Source organism: Scomber scombrus, chromosome 15 (assembly GCF_963691925.1).
Source record: "Scomber scombrus chromosome 15, fScoSco1.1, whole genome shotgun sequence".
NCBI lineage: Eukaryota > Metazoa > Chordata > Actinopteri > Scombriformes > Scombridae > Scomber > Scomber scombrus.
The window spans coordinates 4,120,145-4,136,953 of NC_084984.1; the positions used below are offsets into that span (position 1 = coordinate 4,120,145).

Here is a 16,809-nt window from a genome sequence, read left to right on the forward strand (position 1 = left end):
ACTTTATACTTCCACTCCACTAGCCTACATTTCAGAGGAAAATATTGTACTTTTTACTCCACTACACTGATTTGACAGCTTTAGTTAGTTTGACACAATGGATAATAGCCTATATGTTAAATCTTTAACACATTGTTGAAGGTAGACCAGTGATTTCCAACCTTTTTGACTTTTGACATCTGACATAAAGCGGTGTGTAATCAGGGTCACATTTCAGATGTCTATGAGTTGCTACGGCTCCAACAAATAGTGATTTTTGTAGTTTAATTTCAATAAATGTTCAAATGATCCAATATTTCACCAAAAATCAAAGATTAGAGAAAGATGCCAGAAACTGAACATGGATGTGTGTATCAGAACTTTGTTTTTTCTTCTTTCCTCTCCTATTAATCATCTCACAACCCTTCAAATGTATCTGGCAACCCTTTGGAGGGGCCCAACACGTAGTTTGGGAACTACTGGACTTAACTAGTATATAAAGTAGTGTAAACTAGCTCCACCTGCAGCAGCTACAACAGTAACATACTTACACACTGGTGCTTCAGTATGAATAATCTAATATTGTCATATATAATAACATATCAATCACAAGGACAAAAACAACTTTTTACTTTCATACTTTTACAACATTTTGCTGCTAATACCTATGCACTTTTACTAAAGTAGGATTTTTCAGGACTTCTACTTGTAATTGAGTATTTAAGTAAAGGATCTGAGTACGGCTTCCATCACTGCCCAACATATATCTAATGAGCCACCAGGTAATTAAAGGGATAAGAAAGACATGATCATTTCTATTCAACAAAATTCTGTTTATTTTTTTTCTGACTTTTTGTGACTATTGTGTTTTTATGCCTACTATACAGGCTATGTCATGGATACTCTTCAGGCCTTTATAAACCCTCTGAATGAAGCAATCCAAGAAGGAAAAAACACTCTTTGGGGGCCTCAATAGTCTCACTTGGTTTTGAAAGTATTTAAAGATTTAAGAAAGATGTGTACGTGTGGTAAACAAAATGCAACACAACTTATTGTATATGTAGGATATATGTTTATTATTCTCTTGTCAGTGTCTTAATTTTAATTGCCACAGCATCAACATACATAAATAATTAAACATTATGGTCACCAGATCCTAGAGTTCATTTTCAGATCTCAGGGGAGAGAAAAAAACCATCACATCTGTTTTTACAGAGCTATTCGATATGCGGTTTCTGCAACAGGGTGGTTTTAATGATTCCTCTCAAGTCCCCAGGGTATCACTATCACAATTTTTTTTTTCTGAGCTTTCAGCAGTTAATGTGTTTCCCTGCACAAGCTCACAAGCAAGCTTGGAGTAAACACAGCGAGGGAGGTTGATCCTCTGCATTTCCTGGTCACACAGCTGCGATCTCCGATTCCCCAGGAGGTCTTAGGCCTCGGGCCAAGAGTAAGCAGAGACACTGAGCTTTTTCATATGTGAACAGTCTGATGCCATGCAGGTCATTCATCAACAGTCAGTGTAGGTGTGTACGTGTCTCGTGTCTGAACTGTACTCATGTATTCTTTATTAGTCATGTTTTGAATGTTTTCCTCGTGACCTGCTATTTGATATTGATTGGATCCCAACACATAACTTAAAGAGCACATAAGTCACCGATAATCACAATGAAAAGAATCTCACACACCAGCGACAGCAGAACAACCGTAATTCTGCATGTTCATCACATCACAATGAAGCAGGGAAGCAATTACAGTTTCTTTTTCAGTCTCGACCCAGCATGGATTTGTTTATTTTTTGTTTTTTTTATATTTGGACCAGTGTAGCATTAACTTTGTATCTGGAGAGTAAAAGAGGACAAAAGAAATCAAAATACTTTCTCAGGCTCAGTATTTTTCCATTTCCCCATTACATGTCACTTCAGATTGTTTTTTGAAGGCCTATTAATAATTATGCAGAATATAATCCTTCTTTATGCATCACAAATAGTAAAGTTTACTAACATTTTCAGGTGAAAATCGCTTAACATTGAGAACAGCAGTAGAAACTGCTTCTTTAACATCCAGAAAAACTGTATCAGCTGGGGGGCGGTGGTGGCTTTCTTCACTTCCCTTCTTGTACCAAATATTGCTCTTACAACAACAAAATGAGCCTTTATCATTCTAATCCCCAGTAATGAATTTTGAACTGTTTGAACCAATGTGGATGTGGTACAATTCCCTCTATTGAGAACCACAATAACTGCAGATAATGATCTCACATGCTCCGCAAACTATACATCAACAATCTGGCTGCTATTAAACCCAAGTGAAAAGGATGGGATGGTGTTTATTGTTATCTGTTTTCAAAAGCCCTTATAAGAGGAGCTTAAGACAGATTGTGGAAATCCATTAATTCTCTGTTGGCGGAAAAAAAAAGGTGTATTGCCTTGTATGAAATCACAGGATTTGTTGGGGGGGATGAATTTAACCTGTAATAGCTTTACCTCAGCTGTGCACATTGTCAGAGAAGTCAGACTGAAGAGACTGCACCACACAGATAAGACACATGATGCATGATCGTGAATATAAACTACATGGAGGGACCTCTGAATTATTTGAGTGTATCTGTATTGAGTAACACATACAAATCTATTACTTTCACCACACATAAGATGATTGCCTCATTTGATCTGCAATTGGCTAATAAACATATATCATTTGCATGCATTCTTGCTGTTAGTGCAACCTTAACATGTGCAATTTACTGAACATATCCATTAATTTCATGATCATTTGCTGATAAAACTACATTATGAAATAAATGTAACAGCCAGTCCTCACAGCTCAGCATACACAAGTCTCTGGCCACATCAAAAAAAAGTTCATCTTTAAATCCAGGTTTCTAATACCAAGCAATCCCCTTTTCTCTAAAACCTCAACAATAAGGATCTTAGGAGCTCTCCACTTCTCATTTTATGCAGTGAAATCTGATTTCTTTCTGAGAAAGGAATGAGGTAAGATTAACTGAATCTGCCGTCCTCCCTAACCTCTTCACAAAACTGCCCAGATTAGCTAGGAATTAAGTTTCAACCGTTTTATGTGTCTGGTCCATAGGGGGGATTATAGTTTTACTATTTTTTTTTGCCTCCCAATTTCACTATAAGGGTCTGACACACTGTTGTAGAGAGAGGAGAGGGAGAAGAGCAGCAGAGCCTGAACTATCCAAGACGCTGTTAAACTGGAGTTTCTTTGGAGATGGACAGACTGATGAGGGTGGAGAGACAAAAGTTTCCTTTCACTATTGAAAACATCCTGAGAAAATACCCTAACAGTAATGGGGACATACAGTCATGTGGAACAAGTGGTGTTGGACTAAAAGACAAGGCAGTGAGTCCTGCTGGAGGCCAAACGGACACTGTTCATCACACCTGCCTGTGCTGCTGCTACTGCTCCCACTGTGGAGACATATTCCAGACTGATTTCATGCATGAAGGTAAGACCAAAACCTAGAAGAGTCAGCTCTGATGGCACTTGTTTTAAAACTCTTTTTTGACTCATTTTACATTATTTTAACTTCCACTCAGATCTCCTGCCTGCAGCCTGTCAGTATGGATGGCCCACGGCGTTGCTCTCGGACCCATGCAGGCTGGGAGAGGCTCATAGAGAAGAGCAGTCGTCCGGTCAGATGCAGAGGCGGACCAGACGTCACCGCACTATTTTCACTGAGGAGCAGCTGGATGCACTGGAGGAACTGTTCCTGCAGAACCAGTATCCAGATGTGAACACGAGGGAAAGACTAGCACAGCGTACTCACTTAAGAGAAGAAAGAGTAGAGGTAAGGCTGCCGAGCCACATTCAGCTTCTCAACAAATAATAGTACTGTGATAGAGGGGTAAATAACTTCTAATCTCTACACATTACTAAAGATGTGTGCAAGTTAATCACATGATTTCAATTTGTTATGTTTTAATTATATGCCTTTGTTGATAATGATTGATAATGATGTCCAGTGTTGTTCTACTTGTTTATGTGCAAGTGAATATATAAGGGTCAAATAATACAAGTACAGTTTATCACTGAAACAATAAAAAAATAACATTATCTTTTTTTTATTGTTAAGGTTTGGTTTAAAAACCGAAGAGCAAAGTGGAGGCGCCAGAAACGACTTACATTTACTGTGGGAAACACAGAAAACTAAATTTTGAACTGTACATATGGACTGTATACTGTAATGTACATATGGACCGCAGCTTTGTGTCCAGCAGTGTGTGTGTAATGTGTGATCTGTCAATGGATACTTTTGGGGACACATTTCAGACTTCATTGGGAATGGACTGTCCAATTGAGGACAAAAGCTATTTCTCCAATTGGGAAAAAAAAAAGATTTTGGGACATTGGTTAAGGTTAAGGTTAAAGTTAGAGAAAGTCTCCAGGAAATGATTGTAAGTCTATGTAATGTCCCCAAAAGTGACTGTGTGTGTGTGTGTGTGTGTGTGTGTGTGTGAGTGTGTGAGTTACATTAATACAAGAACATTTGCTTCCTATTATTATCAAATATTGTAGCCAGCAAAAAACTTTTTTCTTTCAGAAAACAAACATGGGTCTTTTGTCAGTCAAATTGTGTCACTGTAGATTATTTGATTGTTGAGTGAATAATAGAAGACAGGCTGAATTTTATTATGCTAATTCTGAAGGTTAAATTATGAGTCTGTAAATGCATTTAGTTTGCACTTGTTGTGAAAAAAGTGTCCTTGAGAACAAATAAAGTTATTTTCAGAGATGGAGGGACTTCATTTTTTATGCAAGATAAACACAAACTGCACAAATTGAAGTGTCATACCAATTCAAAACATCTCCTCTTTTCATCTTAAAACACCATCATGTAAGTTTTGTGAACGAAAAACTGAAAACTGGTCAAAAGGCTTTCACCAACTTTCAACTTGTATATCAAAAATCTTCATATCATGTTAGACCAGTATCAGCGTGGGGGTCAGGAACATTCAGAGGCTCAAAAATATAATCCGATATGTTTTACATGGCGTAGTACAGTACTGTGTTCTTTAGTCGTATGAGTGGATCAGACCAGTTAAGCACTGAAAGGTATTCAACAAATATATACTGATCCCTTGATCATACAACACAATGTTTTAAAAAAGGTTATAATTAAATTTATATTACAAATAATGGGATATTGTTTCCACGAAATGTATTTCCTTGTCTTGCCTGTATACTATGAAGTTCTCCCCCCATCACTTTATTTATAGAAAGTGTCCCTTACAACATGTGTGACAATAATAGAAACAATTAACCATAATAATGAAATAAAGACAAAGTAATAATAACAACTACATAAATAGAAAAATAACAGAAGAGGCATTAAAATCATAGTTCTTTCACATCATAGTAAACACATGGAAACTATACAAGTGGGTACATTCTTTTATACTGGAAATATTTCAGCAATAGTAAAGTTCCTGTGACGTAACCATAGTACGTAATCGTGACGTAACCATAGTACGTAATCGCGACGTTGTTTGTGTGTTGCTGGCTGCTCGGGGGTGGCTAAAAGTTAGCTTAAGGGTTACAGTAGGTGACGTTCACACTATTTTAAAGGTGTAATTTCCTACGATAAGATTGGATATTTAAGCGACATTTTTTAAATACAGAGGGCACCTACTTTTTTTTCCATTCGGGGGTTGTTTTATCGTAGAGGGTTCGCCGTTAGCGTTAGCGTTAGCCGAGGAGGCTAACTTTGTCCACAATGGAGGGCAGTGCCAGCGTGAGGAAAGCCCTGTCTGGGACCCTCGTCCCCGTATCGGTCACGACTGTGGCTCTCCGACAGCAGCCCGAGGACGAAAAGGAGAAGCAGACGAGAAAGGTCCTCGATGAAGAGGAGTACATTGAGGTAGCTAAATGATGTGTGTGGTACGGAGATTAGCGGGGGCGCGGGGGCTAGCTATAAGGCATCACAACAGTCAGTGCTGCATTTGCTAACACTAGGTTAAGAAACAATTTAACAGGTTCACTATTCAGTGTACAAGTATTGCTTTTGATGTCAAGCTTGTTTTATTGTTAATCGAGGAATAATTAACTGTATATATACACTCACTGGCCTCTTTATTAGGTACATCTGTGCAATCTAATTCAATCCAATACAACAGCTCTGCTTTAAATTCTTCATTTATGAAGTTTATACATTTTTTAGGTTTTGTTGACATTGTCAGTAAGGTGATAAGTCTGCTTTGTGTTTATTCTTATTAAGGTTATAGTGGGTGATGGTGGTGTATTATATTGAATGGTGTTCCATTTATTTTGCCCACTCCATTAACATACATGAGGGGGGCATAATATTAGGAACACCAGTCAATATAATGCACTCTAATAACCACCAGCACCCACTATGACCTTAATAATAAACATAAAGCAGACTTAAAATGTATAAACTTCATAAATCTAGAATTTAAAGCAGAGCTGCTGTATTTGATTGAATTAGATTGCATTAGGTACTAATGCAGTGGCCGGTGTTCATCAGTGTACATCAGTGTAGGAGTCGTATCAAGATATGAGATTAGGTTGATATGTTCCAGGATTTGGGCAAATGCAATATTTTGATTTAATATTCTTGGGGAATTTCATCAGAGTAATGATATCGAAATACTGGGTCCAAAAATATCATGCTCTATCACATGACACTGAATCAAATCAACAATCTTGATAAGCAATTATTGGATTAAATACATTTCCAGGCAAAAAAAAGCCCCATAATTTGGTAACCTGTAACAGCTTCTCAACTGTGAGGATTTTGAGCTTTTTCTCTGTTTTTATATAATCTTTAAGTCTTCGGTCAGACAAAAAACAAACAATGTGTATATGTCATCTCTTGGGCTGTGAGAAAGTGTGAGTGTTATTTACAAATCAGCTACAGATTGAGATCAAGGGGAATAATAATAGTTAGTTTCTGGCCTATCTTGATTTGTTTTTGGCTCTAGCAAGCTATGAAGTATATCAGACTGAGAGTGAAAAAACATAAATTAATATCCATTGTGTTATTGTCCATCAGAGTTTAGAGAAGATCATCCAGAGAGACTTCTTCCCAGATGTGACTAAACTGCAGGCACAGATGGACTATATTGATGCGGAGGAAAACGGAGACCTTGGGAGAATGAGAGAGATATCCATCCAATATGGATCATCTCTGACAAAGTCTACACCACGATCATCTGCTCCCTGTGAGTAATACATTGAATTATATATTATATTTTCATGTTGTTATACATTATTAAAAAGGGGGGAAAAAAACATTGTGTTGGTTTTGCTGCTCAATGTAAGAATTGATTGATTATATTAGCTAGTGATAATATATCATGTGAGTTACAGAATGTATCTATTAGCTATTTCTTCTTTTTTCTTTGTGTGTAAGATGTGACACCAGCTAGTTTTGAAACACCAGTGGGTCGTTCAGGATCCCCCTCCTCCACTCGTGGCACCAAAGACGGTGGTAAGTAGTATCTAATTTTCTTAGTATTTAATATGTTGGTGATATATAATGATTAGATGTTTATCTGTGTGCTCATATGAACCCACAGACCTGTGTCCAACTTTAAAACCGACCTAAATCGTATCACATTCAGTACATTTTTCTCCTCTTCCTCTCCTCGGTCTTATGAATGAACATGTTTGGCAGTAATACGCTAAAAAAAAGTTGAGATACGAATTTAACCCGATTTCTATTGATGTTGTATTTTAGAGCTCAAGGATGATGAGAAGGAAGAGAAAGAGCTGCCCTGTCTCGATCGCTTCCTCGCTAAAAATACCAGCGAGGATAATGCATCATTTGAACAGATAATGGATCTGGCAAAAGACAAGGAGAAACTCAAGCATTCCTGGTTATATGAGGCTGAGGCTGAATTCAAACAGGTAGGTACTCAGAAGCTCACATATCCAAATGAACAGTTAACAAAATCTGCTTTTGAGTATCAAACAATTACCACCAGTAGCGTTGAAAGGTGGCTATTAAAAGTTTGTAGTAGTAGTAGTTTGTAGTTTGCTCCTGCACAGAAAACCACTTGTCTGAGGGTTGCTTCATTTCTAGGGATGCACCAATCGTAATTTTCAGTCTTAATTCTGATACCTGGGTTAAGGGTATTGGCCAATACTGAACCAGTGTTTAATTAATAAGCTGTATTCTTCACTGTGTGGAAGAGTCTCGGATCATTCTTTTATGTGTAAGTCAAAATCAGGCATGATTTAAACATTGCTTTCCTAATGTAACAAATAAATACACATATATTATGGCGCTTTTCCACTACACAGTTCCAGCACGCCTCGCCTCGACTCGCCTCGGTTCTTTTTGCGTTTCCACTAGGGATAGTTCCTGGTACCTGATACTTTTTTAGTACCTGCTCTGGTGAGGTTCCAAGCGAGCCAAGCCGATACTAAAATGTGACGTCGACACACTGCTGGCCGCTGATTGGTAGTTGTCGCTGGAAGAGTCATGAGCCGTCCCACACAAGAATCAAACCCGGCATTTTTAAATACCGGCAGCAGCGTTACAACCATAGTTACAGCTATACGGCTCAATTTTCTTGCTTTGTGTGAGACAAAAAGCCTCATACAGCAGCAAGTACACCACTGCCTCAATGTCCTCCATTGTTTATGTGTTTTGTGTCGCGTATAAAACGAAGTCAAGGCAGTTTCGCGGAGCCGTGCTATGAAGACCCCGCCCACATCGAGTAGGTACTTTTTTGTAATGGAAAAGGTCTGTTGTGGAACCGTACCGAGTCTAGGCGAGTCGTGCTGGAACTGTGTAGTGGAAAAGCGCCATAAGTGTACTGAATTGTTATTTATCTGAAACCAGAGCGGCCCGTCGCACCGATACCCAATCCAGCTGAGTCAGTATTGGGACATTATCAGTATTTGTATTGGTGGCAGCATTTGTTTATTGTCATTTAGATGTTTATTAAAATGTTGGCACACACCTAGTCTACACTTGGATAACATTTATAAACACTCAATACTATTTTCCAGCGCCATGAGGAGCAACTTGCCTTACCGTCAATGGAGAAGGCAGCTCTTGAATGTACCAAAGCTGGACTGGAAACATGGGAGTACAAAGCGAAGAATGCCTTGATGTATTATCCAGAGGGTAAGAGGACTAAACTTGGATTGATTCAAGGCGGCTTAAAAAACACATCATGAAGTTAAATAAAGTTCTCTTCTGTGAAGGGTGGAAGTGAATTTCATACGTTTTTTTTTTTTGTTTAAATCAGGTGTTAAAGATGACGATGCTCTTTTTAAGAAGCCAAGGGAGGTAATTCATAAGAACACGCGCTTCACTGTCGACCCATTCAGCAAAGCTCTCAACAAGAGCCAGATTCAACAGGCTGCAGCTCTCAATGCACAGGTAAATGTAGAATAATATAATATATAGTCACAAAATGCATGATGTAGCATCAGGGAAAGCTACTTTGTGTAATTTACATTAATCTCTGAATCATGTTTTCTGGACAGTTCAAACAGGGGAAAGTTGGCCCAGACGGGAAAGAGCTCATCCCACATGAAAATCCAACAGTGAATGGATATGGCTTTGAAAGATCACCTTCCCCTGCTCCTGGTAAGCAAGTCTGAAAATCCTTTTCAACATTATAACAGAGCTGAGACAAACAAAACTACATTGGTTTATGATGTAATAATGTTTTTTGTGTCCTCTCAGGCGTAGCTGAGTCACCTCTGATGACTTGGGGTGAGATCGAGAGCACCCCGTTTCGTCTGGATGGATCAGACACACCATATGCTGAGAGGAACCATGGTCCATCGTTTAAGGTAATGAAGTTTCATTAGCTGTAATGATTTGTAAACCATATTAAGTTGAAGTTATAAGTTGTAAAAAATGTCGAGACTTAAAATATGTTTTTTCTCAAAGATTCCAGAGCCAGGAAGACGAGAGCGGTTGGGTATAAAGATGGCCAACGAGGCTGCTGCTAAAAACCGTGCGAAGAAGCAGGAGGCATTGCGAAAGGTGACGGAGAACCTTGCAAGGTAACGACATTTTAACTGTCTGCACTCTTAAAAAAGTTACCACTGTTTTTTTTAGTGAAGTCATTAACTGACTACATCAACCTTTTGTGTTGCAGTCTAACGCCTAAAGGTCTGAGTCCAGCCCTCACCCCCGCCCTGCAGAGGCTTGTAAATCGGACATCCAGCAAGTACACAGACAAAGCCCTAAGAGCAAGTTACACCCCATCACCCTCACACGGAGTCCTTGGTTGCAAGTCTCCCTTCGGTGGCCCATCCACTCCCACAGGAACACCGACACCAAACAAAGCCAAGACGCCGAGCACTCAGGACCTCACTTCACTCACAGACAATCTGCTGCAGCTTCCAAAGAGGCGGAAAGCTTCAGACTATTTCTAAAAAAGGGACTCTTTTCTCTGCCGGGATTGTACAAAAACACACTTCTTATAATGTGGAGAACTCAATTATGACTTTCAATACTTAAGTTTTCAAAGCACATCTTTCGGCTGGATAACTGGATAGAGGAACATACATTGGATTTAAAAATGTGTATTTTACGGATTTTATTTGTTATGTTTTTGCAGAGATGGATTTATGTAGTTCACTGTGAAATCCATATTGACCAAATTCTATTTAATTTAATTTTTTTAAATTTCAGAATCAAGTTTTTAATGTTTTTTTGTTCAACCGTTACCAATCTTATGAACTTTAATTATCCCCAGCCTCATACCCAGCAGCACATGCTCGACTGTATTTTTATTTTATAATTGTAATCCAGCTGTTTTGGGGCTTCAACACCCAGCTAATAAGAGACATCACATTTCAGTGTTTTTCTCTGCATCATAGAAAATGACTCAAAGTGACGTTTTGTTTTACCTTAAAAATAGTTTCCTCTAATCTCACTGTTTTGTGTTTGTGTTGAAAAATGTTTGGGGGGGTGGGGGGGCTCGGCTCTGGGCTTCAGTTATAAAGCTCACAGTGAATGTTTTTTCCATGTTTCTTTTCGGCCATTTATCAAGTTTAAAATTGAAAATGTAATGGGCAGAACTGGACCCAGGAACATAAAACTTGTCCACCTTTAAAAAAATCTATAATGAATTTGGACCTTTTTAGGTGTAAAATGGTCTGCAAGAGAATATCATACCATATATCATCAGATGACAGCTTAATCAACAGTTCTGTTTCCTATTTGTCTGTGAATAACAACCGTATGGCTTTATTTATTTATTTATTTATTTTAAAGTTAGCTTCAAAAGTACAGACCTAGTCATTCGATTTTTGGGTTTAAACTACAACCAGAAATACTTCAGCAGGCCTTCAGTCTTTCTGCACATTAGAGGACACAAAGCTGAAGGTGAGCAAACTGCTGATGCTTGATTTACAACTTCACCCTCTCAGGGGAGTCATGATTCATCTGGAAGTGTTTTCATAACTAAGGATGGCATCCAGGAGTGACTCATACATTTTAAATCAGCTGTGTGTACATTATACTCTTACTTAGACAAACACGCAAATTGATTTCCGTTTAATGTTTATGATACATCTTTTATCTACTTTAAAACAATAGCTTGCATGCCTCCTTCTGTCCATAGTGGCCACAAAACTATTAATTACTCGTGTAACATCGTGCCAACATGCATTTTAAACTTCAGCTGAAGCTAATGTGAGGCTTCAGCAGTCTGAGCCTAGTGGATATCTTCTAGCAGTACAGGTGTTTTTAAAAATAAGAAATTCCTTTTATGTTTCCACGGAGACAGCATTTTCTTTGGTGAGCTACATTGGAGGAATAAAATAGAAATTTGTACTAGAAGGACTTGTCAATGACGTATAAGGATTTTCAACAACTCAATATTAGAATAATAAAAACAAGCATATCTAATGCAGTAGTTCAAACATTCAGAATGTTGTGTACCTGAAAATTAATATTATAAATGTGAAATTAAGTGATTTTAGTGGGTTTTTCAAGATTAATTGGCACTGGCCTTAAAAAAAAAGTCATGTGGTGCGACCATGATTCATCTTGAAATATCTTATATAAATAAAAGATCATCATTTACAAAAAAAAAAATTTAAAAAATGCAAATACTTTGTTTCCAAACACTTTATATTACTGAAAACTTGTAAAAAAAAAAAAAGATGTGAAGCGTGTTAAGTAAATTCATTTATTTCAAGATGAATCATGGTCGCACCACATGACTTTTTTTAAGGCCAGTGCCAATTAATCTTGAAAAACCCACTAAAATCACTTAATTTCACATTTATAATATTAATTTTCAGGTACACAACATTCTGAATGTTTGAACTACTGCATTAGATATGCTTGTTTTTATTATTCTACAATTGAGTTGTTGTAAATCTTTATACGTCATTGACCCATGCACAGAATATAAGGATTGTCAATATTGTCCCCCATGTCTTATATATTTGAGTCACATCAGGAGGGGATCATTTCACAGCAGGAATGATTACAATGATCCTGACTTCTTCAGTGTGCCTATGGGCGTATGAGTATTGTTTTAACCCTCCTGTCGTCCTCCTGGGTCAAATTGACCCCGTCTGTTTTGACTGTTCCTTCTTTCCTTGCTCACTCCCTCCTTCTTTCCTTCCTTCCTCTCTCCTTCTTTCCTTCCCTCCTTCCTTCCTTCCTTTCCTTCCTCCCTTCCGTCTGTCCTTCCTCCCTCCCTCCTTCTCTTTCTTTCCTCCCCACTACCTTCCTCCCTTCCTTCTTTGCTCTGTCCTTCTTTACTTCTTTCCTCCCTTCCTCTTTTCCTTTCTACCTCCCTCCCTCCTTCCCTCCTTATTTCCTCCATCCTTCCTTCCTTCCTTTCCTTCCTCCCTTCCGTCTGTCCTTCCTCCCTCCCTCCTTCTCTTTCTTTCCTCCCCACTACCTTCCTCCCTTCCTTCTTTCCTCTGTCCTTTACTTCCTTCCTCCCTTCCTCTTTTCCTTTCTACCTCCTTCCCTCCTTATTTCCTCCATCCTTCCTTCCTTCCTCCCTTCCTTCTTTCCTTTCCTCCCTCCCTACCTCCCTCCTTTCCTTCCTTCCTTCCTTCCCTCTTTTCCTTCCTTCTCCCTTTCTACCTCCCTCCCTCCTTCTTTCCTCCCTCCCTCCTACCTTCGTTCCTTATTTCCTCCATCTTTCCTTCCTCCCTTCCTTCCTTCTTCCTCCCTTCCTTCCTTCTTCCTCCCTTCTTTCCTTGACTAGAGGACAACAGGAGGGTTATGGCAAACCTGAAAGAGTGACAACACAAGTTTCATAACTGGTTATAGGGGAGTGATACTGTGAGATAATTGATAGATGGCATTGATTAGTATGGATGCTCATGGATAAAAGGACAGAGTAGCAGCATCTGTGGATTTTTAGGAGGGTTCGTAACTTCAACTTCTGTTTCATTTTGAGCATGGCGGTTGAATTGTGTCTTATGACTTGTGACAGTATGATTGTGGTTCTTCACACACACACACACACACACACACACACACAAATCATGTGCACACGAAAGCCTGAGAGCAGATGTTAAGACTTTAGATCTTCTATTATGATTACAATAGTTGGCTGTGATACTTCCTCAAAGACAGAGACAGGCATTCACCCTTTTTTTTGACCCACGGGCTATCTCACAAAGTCAAATGAGTCAGACTGCCCCAAGATGGGAAGAAGGGCCATAAAATAGAAAATGACATGACAACATTTAAGGTTTGTCACAAAGGATCTGAAAGAAAAAAGCAAATCTCATCTCTTAAGTGTTTTGAGTAAAATAAAAACTTTTAAAATACATATCTGCTTAATTGGAGAGCCTGGTGATGTGGAGCTACGTTCACTAGTGACCTTAGGTTAAGTGATGTTGTCACATGTAATTAGCTTCTTTTTTTTTTTTTTTCAATTAGCAGTGCAATCACACTTTAATCCAAGTCCTCCGGACCGGTGTGTGCGGGTGGGTATAAAATAAAACAGCCCCTTTCATGATGCTGTGATGGATTGCGCACGAGCAGCTATTATATTTTGGGCTTGATTCATCAAATAATAATCGAAAGGGGGCGCGCGCACACAGAGAGAGAGAGAGAGAGAGAGCGCGCGCGAGAGAGAGAGACGCTTGGTTATCGTGCGTCTCGCTGAGTATAATCGGCTCAACTCCGCCCCGGCAGCTCCTCCGGTTGATAGCCTGTGCGTTGCATGATTGGGATTGTTGTGATGGGACGACGCAGCCATCTTGGATCCGAGCCGCTTCGCACCGAGCAGCAGCAGCAGGAGCAGGAGCAGCAGCAGAGGACGGTACCGGAGGAGCCAGCTGGCCGCCGATAGCTGCCCGTCCAGATTATACCGTCACCTTGTGTTAAGACTATGCGGTTCGGACTTTATTCTCCTACATTAATATCCGCTTTGAGTGCATAAAAAATGGGCGTAAATCGAGTCCACTGCTCAACGTTATAAATCCGGAGAGGTCGACGGCGGCGCAGATCCGTCTCTCTTGTTATATCTTTCACATTTTCTGGATAGAGGAGTTACTATGAATGGAGGATAAATGTTGCCAAAGGCTGACAGCAGCAGTTTCGTCCTCTTCTCTCTTCTCTTTGTCCTCACATTAACGGACCCACCACGGACAGGTAAATAAATCCCAAGTTTTTTTTTTTTTATGCGTGTGTGTTTTTGTTGTGTTTTTTTTTTTCCTTTTGCACACATCCCCCTGTTTTAAAGTGGGAGAAAAGGGGGGATTACAAGCTGCGTTGCTAGAGGCAGGTCAGGAGAGGAAGAGGAGGCCTTGCAGGAGGAACCAGGGGCTCCGGTGGGGTTTTTACACCGCTGCTCCGCTGCTGCTGGACGGCGTGGTTTATCCGCTTCCTGTCGGCACTGTTGCAGAAAACATTTTTTTTTAATTAAACTTAAAGCTTCGATAAATAATAAGCGACAAACACCTCACGAGCGCTGCCCATTTTTACTTATCTTACCCTATTTTTCTGAAGAAAAAAAAAAAAAAAAAAAACACAGTCAGCGCTATTTGTTTTTTCCCCCTATATAAAGACAGTCTCCTCTCCTTTTTTTAGAAGTAGTTTTGACATTAACTAACTGTTACAGCTGTGTTGGGAAACTACCATAAAGCTATATCTCGACTCCTATAATAAAGGGCGGCTGTCTGCAGTCGTCTACGTGTGTATAAACAGTGTTTATTCTTCACTACATCCCTTTGCTTGGTCTTTGCTTAGGCGTGAAGCTCTGATTTGAAATGCATGTCAGAGATTCAATGCTCCTGCATCAAAAAACCCATTGCCTCATCCTTAAGCCTGCACATTTAAACATAACAGATTATTACACTACACCAGTGTCTCTTTTTTTTTATATCCCCCTGGTCCTGGTGCACCCCTTTTACCTGCATGTTTTCTTTTTAGATGTTTCCTTCTTTTTTAAATACATGTTAACAGGCTCTGCAGAAACCTGATATATATATATAAGGAGGCATTTCATTTGGATCAGGTGTGTTGGAGCAGGGGGACATATAAAACATGTAAGGCAGGGGTTGGAAAAACACGGCATTACACAGCCATACAGTTGTCATAACACTCATGAAAATGCCTTGAAACACATTTATGAGTTGATATGTCGAAATGGGGAAGAATGCATCCCAGGTTGATATTTTGTCACAGCTGCAGAGTAAAATAACATTAAATCCCTTCCTGCAAAATCTGTCCACTTCCAGTATAATATAGATCTAGTCTACTTGAGTTTTTAAACAAGCATACACATATTCTGACTGTGCTTGAATCCCTGGATGCAGTTAATCTGCAGGAAGGCAAATGCATCACGTGTTTTTTTTCCTTAAGGCTCTTGTCTTGTGATCCTCACAGTTGGCTGTGAATGGAGAAACTTAAATAAATTCAACTTAAGGATATAACCACAGAAATAGTTTGGCTCGATCCAGAGCAGCAACGGCCTGCTCTGAAAACATATTACACAACAAAAAACACAGCACGCTTCTCGTTGTTACAGTACGTTGTGTTGCAGGGTTAGCTCTCGACCAGATATTGACTTTGTATTAGGAGACTCTCTGTGGTTCATTTCACTCAATTATAGAGTGTAATCAACTGTCATTATGCATCTTTTCAAAGATGAATAGTATTAATTATTTGCTGGGCTGTACACCTTTTATTTATCCATATTTCATCCTTTTGAACAGATCGTTTCCTGAGCTTCACTTGTTTTGAAACCAGTTGTTTGGGTGATACTGTGGCCTTTATGCCGAGGTTCCTACAGTACAGGGACTTTGCAGTTTTCTTGTCTAAAAGATGTGGTTTTTGTAGTTTTGCATGCTGGTTCACATCAAGTGCAGGGCGGACCTCCTGAAACTTGATGCCTGCATGACTTTGGACATTAATCTGAAGAATAATCTAGTTTGCTGTAACATAATTCAGTTAAAAAAAGTTCAAACACTTTTAATGTCACACGGTGTCTTACACAATCTGATTAGCAGAAGTGCATAAATCTTGCAGCTGTTGCTTCAGACTTCCAAATCACCAATCAGTATTTGATTTTGATAAAAAATTAAACTTTTATATTTGGCTTATCTGATTTCCAAACTCAAAGGCAACATTGAGGTACAAAAATGTGCATGCATGTTAGGCTAACGACACTTTAAAATAAAAATATGTGACTCAGCTAGTTTCTCCTGCATGCATGTTACACATAACACTACATAGTGTTGCAGCAGTAAGTCAGAAATGCAATAACAGGAATAGATATGATCGTCTGCACGACTCAGTGGTTAGCACAGTGTTATGTCTGTGGTGGATTTTAGTCTTTAAACCCACTAATGGATACGATGTGATCAGAAATAAAATGTCCA

At 39.1% G+C, this 16,809-nt stretch overlaps 3 protein-coding genes across 5 annotated transcripts in view; all 3 read left to right on the top strand.

Annotated features, from left to right (window-relative positions):
• The first annotated feature begins 3,058 nt into the window (after window positions 1-3,058).
• On the top strand, window positions 3,059-4,159 carry LOC133995687 (homeobox protein goosecoid-2). Its single transcript, XM_062435159.1, is given in 5 exon segments — window positions 3,059-3,094; window positions 3,096-3,199; window positions 3,201-3,454; window positions 3,561-3,796; window positions 4,082-4,159. Coding segments are annotated over 5 exon segments (708 nt in total).
• Window positions 4,160-5,519: 1,360 nt separating this feature from the next.
• ess2 (ess-2 splicing factor homolog) lies at window positions 5,520-10,861 on the top strand. The gene is made up of 10 exons (XM_062434746.1): window positions 5,520-5,866; window positions 7,022-7,190; window positions 7,382-7,459; window positions 7,709-7,878; window positions 8,989-9,106; window positions 9,231-9,364; window positions 9,472-9,574; window positions 9,674-9,783; window positions 9,884-9,999; window positions 10,095-10,861. Exons 1-10 carry the CDS (start codon window positions 5,723-5,725, stop codon window positions 10,372-10,374), a joined length of 1,422 nt encoding a protein of 473 aa, XP_062290730.1. The 5' UTR covers window positions 5,520-5,722; the 3' UTR covers window positions 10,375-10,861.
• Window positions 10,862-14,189: 3,328 nt separating this feature from the next.
• The window catches only part of dgcr2 (DiGeorge syndrome critical region gene 2), a 17,256-nt gene continuing 14,636 nt past the window's right edge, over window positions 14,190-16,809 (top strand). For all 3 annotated transcript variants that reach the window (XM_062434913.1, XM_062434910.1, XM_062434911.1), the window contains exon 1: window positions 14,190-14,578. In XM_062434913.1, coding sequence (XP_062290897.1) covers window positions 14,497-14,578 — 82 coding nt within the window. In that variant the 5' untranslated portion in view covers window positions 14,190-14,496. The remainder of the gene's footprint in view (window positions 14,579-16,809) is intronic.

What these genes read in the sequence shown, in the direction of transcription:
- ess2 (XM_062434746.1), top strand. Translation starts at nt 5,723, where the DNA reads ATGGAGGGCAGTGCCAGCGTGAGGAAAGCCCTGTCTGGGACCCTCGTC. An exon ending in ACCACGATCATCTGCTCCCT is followed by an intron (nt 7,191 to 7,381) that starts GTGAGTAATACA and finishes TTTGTGTGTAAG; the next exon opens with ATGTGACACCAGCTAGTTTT. An exon ending in ATCACCTTCCCCTGCTCCTG is followed by an intron (nt 9,575 to 9,673) that starts GTAAGCAAGTCT and finishes GTGTCCTCTCAG; the next exon opens with GCGTAGCTGAGTCACCTCTG.